The following is a 7,562-nucleotide window of genomic DNA, read 5'->3' as shown; positions in this document are numbered from 1 at the left end:
GTAAGTATCTTTTTCCATGGTATGTGTGAACCTATAATATGCAATAGAGATCATGTGTTTACAAGCCTATTTTCAAAGTTTCTATTTTCTATTAAATTTGATAAAATTTAACTTTAGTTCAGCTTACCACCCACAAATAGACGGCCAGGTTGAGGTGGTAAACCGAACAATTGAAATGTATCTACGATGCTTCACAAGCTCCAAGTCTAAGGAGTAGCTTCTACTCGAAAGGGGCCAACTCTTACGGCAAGTTAGGCTCAATCTAAAGGACCCTCAAAATCGAATGAAGACAATGTATGATGGGGCAATTTCAAGTGGGAGAATGTGTTCATCTTAAAACTCGAGCCTTATCGACAGAAAACAACAGCAACAAGACCACTTCTAAAGCTGGCTCCTAAGTATTTTGGTCCCTTTAAAACAATAGCAAAGGTGAGCCAGGTTGCCTACAAGTTAGCACTAGCAGAAGAGTCCAAGCTTCACCCAATATTTCATATGTCACTCCTAAAACAAAACTTGGTGAATACGTCAGTGAGACTCCCTTGCTGCAGGCCATACTGGATTAAAGGACCTCCAAGGGAAAACGTGAGTTATTGGTTCACTGGGAAGGACTATTATCACCAGCCGATGCCAAATGGGAAGATTATGAAGTCGTCTCAACTAGATTTCCATTTTACACCCTTGAGGACAAGGGTCTTCCTTAAGGGAGGGAGATGTTACATGGAATAAGCTTAAGGATAGGTTTAGGTGTGCGTTTGAAAGGTTTAAAAGTACGTTTAACATTCAAAAAGTCTGTTTGAATGACCAAAACGTACTTTAGCAAAAGCTTAAAAATAAACCTTTTGTCAAAAAGTACTTTTTGACTAAAAAATTTTATTTCTCAAACACAATCCCAAACATGTAGTAGAAGAAGAGTTACTTGTAGCCAATACGCACAGATAAGAATAATTCAATAACAATAGGATTAGAACTCCTTCGGTTGGGTTGGGATTGATCTTAATGCTAAGTGATAGACATGTTATGAATTAGGATCCTCTCCATTTCATTTGAACTGGATAATATCCAGTTAATTATAGTGGATAGGTATTTTTGTCCTTTAAAAAATAAAAAGACAAAAATACCCTTTCCACTAAAACTAACTGAATAACTGAATAATATCTAATTAGTTTGAGTTGGAAAGGATTCCGCATGTTATCAACTTCTTGATGTAAAGACTATATAAAAAGGTGACTCTCATAAATAAAGATCATAAAAGTTTATCCCATCAAAACTAAGATTTGTCGGGAGACATGGGCTCCTCGAATTTCTAGTCCCTTAACTTGTTCAATGACTAAATTGTGAGACTATAAATTAAATGATTAAATTTATCTCCCTTACGTGAACTTAAGCTTTTAAGATAGTTATCAATAGATATCTAGGCGCATAGTACTACAAGTTCGATCTTTCTAGCAAAAGAAACACCAATAAGAGTACAAAGTTTTAATGACGGAGAATTGTTCAATAGATGTCTAGGCACATAGTACTACAAGTTGGGATCTTTCTAGCAAAAGAAACACCAATAAGAGTACAAAGTTTCAATCACGGAGAATCTGTTCAATAGATGTCTAGGCACATAGTACTACAAGTTGGATCTTTCTAGCAAAAGACACACCAATAAGAGTACAAATTAAGTTTCAATGATGAAGAATCTGTTTCTTTACTTTTTCTTTCTATGACTGATTTTTAGTGGCGGGTAAATTGATTAGTTACGGATTATCCACCGTCTATCGGTTTCGACCGAACCGATATTAATCATAACCGTTTAATCGATATTCTTATTGGTTAAAAATTTTGTGCAGTCCCGCCACATATTTCTTTTCTTCTTTTTTTTTTCTTTTTTTTTTCCTCCTCCCATGCAAGCACGCAGGCAAGCAGCTGTCTTTCACTTTCAGACTCTTTCTAGTTTCTTCCTATTTTTTTTCTTTCTTTTCCGGTTTTCCTTCTCACCATTGCAGGAGAATGGGTTTCTTTCCCATTTTTTTTTTTTTCTCTTTCCAGTTCTCAAAATCGCAAAACTCTCTTTTAGCATCAAAGATTCAATTTAGGTAAGAGTTTTTTGTCTTTTGGTGCTTGAAGGTTAAAAAAGTAGAGAAAACTAAAGAATATGAGATTTATAACCGGTTAACCAGTTAACCGGTTTAATCGAACCTTTTAACTGTATATTGTTATAACCGATAATTTCGATTAAAATCTTTATCGGTCCAGTATCGGTTAAAAAATCGTTTAACTGAAAATTGTCGGTTAATAACTGATAAGAGTCAAAACCGGACTGTTTTGACCGATATTCACCCCTACTGATTTTAACGCAACTCAACTTAGAAATACAAGATATACGCACAAATATATATATATATATATATATATATATATATATATTTGCCAGAGATATCTTTGGTGAGCTATATTGTTAACTCTCTCACACACACACACGCGTAACTGTATCAAAAAGCTCAACCAAGAAGAAGAAAAGTCAACAACCCAGAAACCCATCCACCAGAAAATTTACAAAACCCCAAACAACACAAAAAGAAACTGAGAAATGGGTTTGAAGTTTTACCTGTAGATGCTGAGGTTGAGCAACAATCAAGAATCATCTCAAGAAGTCCATTTCCGTGCTTGGATAGGTAAACTCCATAGAAATTGATCTTTCTTATATTTACCATTTGAATTAGTAAAATTGGTGGAACTTGAATTCTAACTAAATTGAGATAAAATATTTGAAAATGATATAGATTTCAGAGTGCATACAATCTCTCCAGTTCAATTTTTAGAATATTGGGGAAAAAAAATCAAAGAAAAAATTAAAATAGAAATAAAAGTGAACAAACAAAATAATTTGTTATTCTGATAAAGATTTTTTTTATTTTTTTAATAATTATCTCATACATTTAAAAACCAAACCATGGTAAAACCGTAGAAGTGATATTTCTCAGAATGGTAGTACGAGGTTTCAGTTCACAGAGGAAGCAGTTAAAATGGAACGTCCAGTGCCACCCCCACCACCTGTCTTGCCTAAACACACCGAGCTCTCGCCACAGCAGTTTGCTTTCCTGGAGGAACATTTCCGGACCCGAGAAGATCTGCTTGTCGGAGCTCCTCATGTCTCAGCGGCACTCAACCAACGCTGCGCCGATCTGGACGCCGATCTACTCCACCTCCAAAGAGACCTCTCGAATCGCGCCGTTTCCTGGATCTCTCGCTCCTTCGCAGCCAGGACCTCCATTCACCGCCTCAATCTTAAGCTTGAGAATCTCAGCCTCCGCAGTGCTCCACGTTCGTCACTGCTTCCTTGCACTCTCTAGTTTGATTTGAGGTTTTTGAATAATTTATATCAACTGGGTCTTCCTCTTTTGTTGGATTGTAGATGGGATTGGTTCCAAGGTATGGCGTGAAGAGCTGCCTTGGCTTGCTAAGAAAGTAAGGCAAATAGAGGGTATTCGCAATTATGTTGGTGAGTTACGTAATTCCAAACGATTGTGATGCCTGATTGTTTCTGGGTTTCAAATTTGACATTGTGGGTATGCGTCATGAGACAGAGGCGAAGACAGAGATGTTTGATGTCTTTACTTCTGCCTCTTTTCTTATTAGTAAATGGTGTGTCTATCTTTCTTGCCATGATTGATTTTGTTGTCTGATTCATATGGCCAAAATTTTCCAGATAACTTTTGTTTCTTTTTTTGGGGTTACCGAGCCAGAATCTATTAGAATATATGATTGTAATCAAATGATTCTGAGTACATATCATCTCTTATCTTTGATTCTGAGTAATTTGTACTGTAATTCAATCCAGCAATAAAAGCGAAAATGTGGCCCGTAAATACTTTTGAGTTTTGTCTCTATCTTCTTTATTTCCTTTAATTTTCTTTATCATTACGAAAGCTTGCCTTCTTAAACATTCCAGAGACTTCTCTACGATTGGAAGCTCTGGTTGGGGATCTTGAAGATGCTGTTTTTCGTGTCATGAATAGCCATTCCGGGACTTTGTTCTCAGCAAAGGTTTCAAATTCATCAATTGCTACTAAATGGTTTCGCCACTGCTGCTTGCATTTTCAAATGGTAGATTAGGTAATGGGTGCCAAAATGTTGAACATGAACATGTTTTTGGAATGCAGGACTCTGGACCAAAGCAAGAGAAGTTGCTGCAAGCCATAAAAACCATGAATGATATTGAACAAGTGTTGATCAACATTGTGAAATTCCAGCCTCAGTGGTGTAATCTTTTGAAATCTGTTGATGCTAGAGTAGATAAAATTTTGGCTGTTCTCAGGGCACAAGTTTTTGCAGATCACCGAGCTGTTCTTGCTTCCCTTGGATGGCCACCAAAACTTTTGACATCTAAAATTGAAAGCATACAAATATCTGGCATCCCTAACCCTCTAGGTCTGATGCAAGGAGACAAAAGAGAGAGTTATTCTCAAAGCTTTGTCGCTCTTTGTGCTTTGCAGCATCTGCAGAAACGGAGGGAAGAGCGACAGCTTAATCTTTTAGGAAGAAAGGAGTACAATATGCAGCTCTGGGCAATTGATGAACTGGTATCTCCTATTGCATCCCGGATGGAGTATCACTTCTCAAAATGGGATGATCAGCCCGAGTTTATCTTTGCTCTTGTGTATAAATTTACAAGGGATTTTATCGTGGGAGTGGATGATTTGTTGCAGCCTTTGATTGATAGAGCAAGATTGTTAAGTTGTAGTGCTAAAGAAGCTTGGCTTTCTGCAATGATCCAAATGCTGTCTGGGTATTTAGCAAAGAACATTTTCTCTGGTCTTGCTGAAAGATACAGGCAAAAGCATATGAAATCTGAAGTTATGATTTCATGGCTTCATCTGATAGACCTCATAGTTGCTTTTGATAAACGGATGCAATCGCTTGCAAATTTGGAAACATGTCTCTTCCTGGCAGAGTCTGAAAGGTTTGAAGGGCTTTCAAGAGGCATATCAGTATTAATGATATTCTGTGATAGGCCTGATTGGCTAAAGATTTGGGCAAAGATAGAGCTCAAGGTTGCTTGTAAGAAGCTAAAAGCAGAACTGAAAGATGAGAGAGCTTGGATAATTGATAACAAACATGGATCTGCATTGCACATCAATACAAACACTGAGCAATATCTTCTTTCTACAAGAGAATACCATAAAGCTCCATCCATTTCAGAATCTGCCCTTAAAATTTCCTGGGAATTGATTGAGCGATGCCAAACTATGCCGGACACATTACCACGTCTAAAATTTATCAGATCAGCTGCAGTCAAATTCCTCTGGTACTTTTTTGAAGTACTGCGTTTGCGGTTCCAGAGGACCGAATTCCCTCCTGTTAATTCTAATGATGATGCATTGATCAGATTATGCGGATTAATTAATGCTGCCAGATATGTTGAATCTAGACTGCAAGAATGGAGTGATGATGTGGAGATTCTGGAGATGAGAATTGCCGAAAATGATTCTAATCATCGCGATAAAGATGGAAGTATTGACAACAGTTGCTTTTTTGGACAAGAAATAGAAAACTTATCTGAGCTTGAGACCAATTGGCTTATGGAGATAATTGCTGTTATTCTTCGTGAATTCGAGTATCTTTCCTGGGAATATGTCCAAAATAAGGATCATTTTGAGCAAAAGCAAGCAGCTTTGACTCCAGTTAGATTACCAGCAACCGTGGATCTACCTCTATCAACTGATTTTGTTGAAGCATTAGACGTTCTTAGAAGTCAGCTGCACGTTTTGAAAACGAGTCTCAATCCAAGAGACTTTTTGGATTTATGGAGAAGTGTCGCTGAAGGGCTCGACCATTTCATTTCTTGCAGCAGTCTGACAAGTGAGATTCAATTTTCTGACCGTGGGGTGAGTCAGTTTGAAACTGATATGCAAGCATTGTTATGTATATTTCAGCCGTTTTGTGCTCGGCCCCAAGCATTTTTCCCTTGTATTAAAGAGACTCTTAAGCTGTTAAATATGAACAAGGAAGAGGTAAGGCATTTGCAAGTGGTTTTACCCACTGGTGAAAATGGAATGAAATGCTTGCATGTTCATGGAATTTCTCACCTCCCTTTTGATCAAGTTGATCATCTTTTGAGGAACAGGAAGTTTGGAACTTGATATTCACAAGGATATTTATTTCTTTCCTTCCAGCTTGTTGTAGTTAGAAGTAATTGGTACTTTCTTTCTATGATTATTAAATTTACCAATGCTCTTGTTTGAATGCATCTGAATCAAATGGTATACAAAAAGATTGCAGTAAATTTGAGATACTCCTCCCATTATGATTTTTACTCTTCATGAACTGCCTGTGGGACTCCCATTATAAGTAGAAGTCCTGATAGAGGTAATGGAAATTTATTCCACAAACAGATGGAGAAAGAAGAGTTTGTTTGGTATTGCGTTAGATAGCTTTAAAAGTATTCTTAGTACTTAAAAAGTTGTGCTAAACAAAAGCTGGCATGTTTGGTAAAAAATTTTAAAAGTATTTCTTTGACTTTTTTACTCTAAAAATTGTTAAGACGCACTTTTGACAAAACCTTAAAAATGAAGCTTTTGCCAAAAAAATGTGTTTTTTTTTTTTTTTACTTAAAAGTTCTATTTTTTAAACACAATCTCAAACATGTTCTAAGATGTTAGTGTGAAGAAGAGGAAGGTGGTGTTGAAAGATGGAAAACTACCGAGGTGAAGCAATGCAAGTTTGATATACGGAATAAAGAGTTGGAATGAAATGGTTATTTTTATCTTTTTGTTTGGTGATAATATATATTCTCGCACTATAATTGAATTAAAATTATTAAAGTATCATTGGGGGGTGGCTGCGATCACTCCCGAGCCATGAGGGTGGGATGGATTGTTAGGTTTTGAGGGAACCTAAACCCTTTAGATTTGTTAAAGATAACCTAAAACATTTTCAAATACAATGTTTGAGAATAATTTTTCGATATCTCTTTCATTATTTCATCACTTAAATATAAAGTATTATAACCCTAGAAGCGGAAATGATTTGATTACCATCAACTACAATAAATTCTCTAAAAGGAAATTATCCTATAAGGTAAGTATCCTACTATATCATAATTCTAACCTAAAGAAAATATCATAACGTATTATATATTCTAATATTAATATATGCTGCGCATGAAATTCCTTTCTCTCGTAACGAAAACAATAAAGCACTAATGAACGGTATAACTTAACAAAATCAATTAGTTTGTATTTACTTGATATATAAAATGAAATTGATGTGTAATTTCTTGAAAAAATTGCATGAAAAAAAAAAAAAATCAGTAATTCATTAGGGCCTAGCGTGGGCCAAGGTTAGTTGAAATCCTTTGAACGTCAACACAATAGTAGAATCAGATCCTCTTTAGTTGAATTGAACTAGATACAAGCCGGTTCACGGCTACGATAATTTTAAAACAACCTCAGGTTAATAATTTGCCACATCATATAAAATAAAATTAATGGCGTCATCTCACGTGAAAGAAACAACAACGACGACGAGTCGTAAGCTGAAGTCAAAAAGATCGCCGGTAGCATTCGTATAGTGAA

At 36.2% G+C, this 7,562-nt stretch overlaps 1 protein-coding gene across 3 annotated transcripts; it reads left to right on the top strand.

Annotated features, from left to right (window-relative positions):
• Nucleotides 1-2,448: 2,448 nt before the first annotated feature.
• On the top strand, nt 2,449-6,235 carry LOC132164417 (RINT-1 / TIP-1 family). Of its 3 annotated transcripts, none has more exons than XM_059574926.2 (5): nt 2,449-2,660; nt 2,978-3,309; nt 3,401-3,487; nt 3,938-4,032; nt 4,149-6,235. In XM_059574926.2, the coding sequence occupies exons 2-5, from the start codon at nt 3,012-3,014 to the stop codon at nt 6,126-6,128; spliced, it is 2,460 nt and encodes an 819-aa protein (XP_059430909.2). In that variant the 5' UTR covers nt 2,449-2,660; nt 2,978-3,011; the 3' UTR covers nt 6,129-6,235. The 3 variants fall into 3 exon arrangements, with proteins under 3 accessions (XP_059430909.2, XP_059430908.2, XP_059430910.2); XM_059574925.2 differs by having other exon boundaries at nt 2,970-3,309; XM_059574927.2 differs by having other exon boundaries at nt 2,954-3,309.
• Nucleotides 6,236-7,562: the final 1,327 nt, after the last annotated feature.

This window comes from Corylus avellana, chromosome 8 (genome assembly GCF_965113065.1).
Source record: "Corylus avellana chromosome 8, dhCorAvel1.hap1.2, whole genome shotgun sequence".
NCBI lineage: Eukaryota > Viridiplantae > Streptophyta > Magnoliopsida > Fagales > Betulaceae > Corylus > Corylus avellana.
This window is presented reverse-complemented; position numbering and strand designations above follow the sequence as displayed.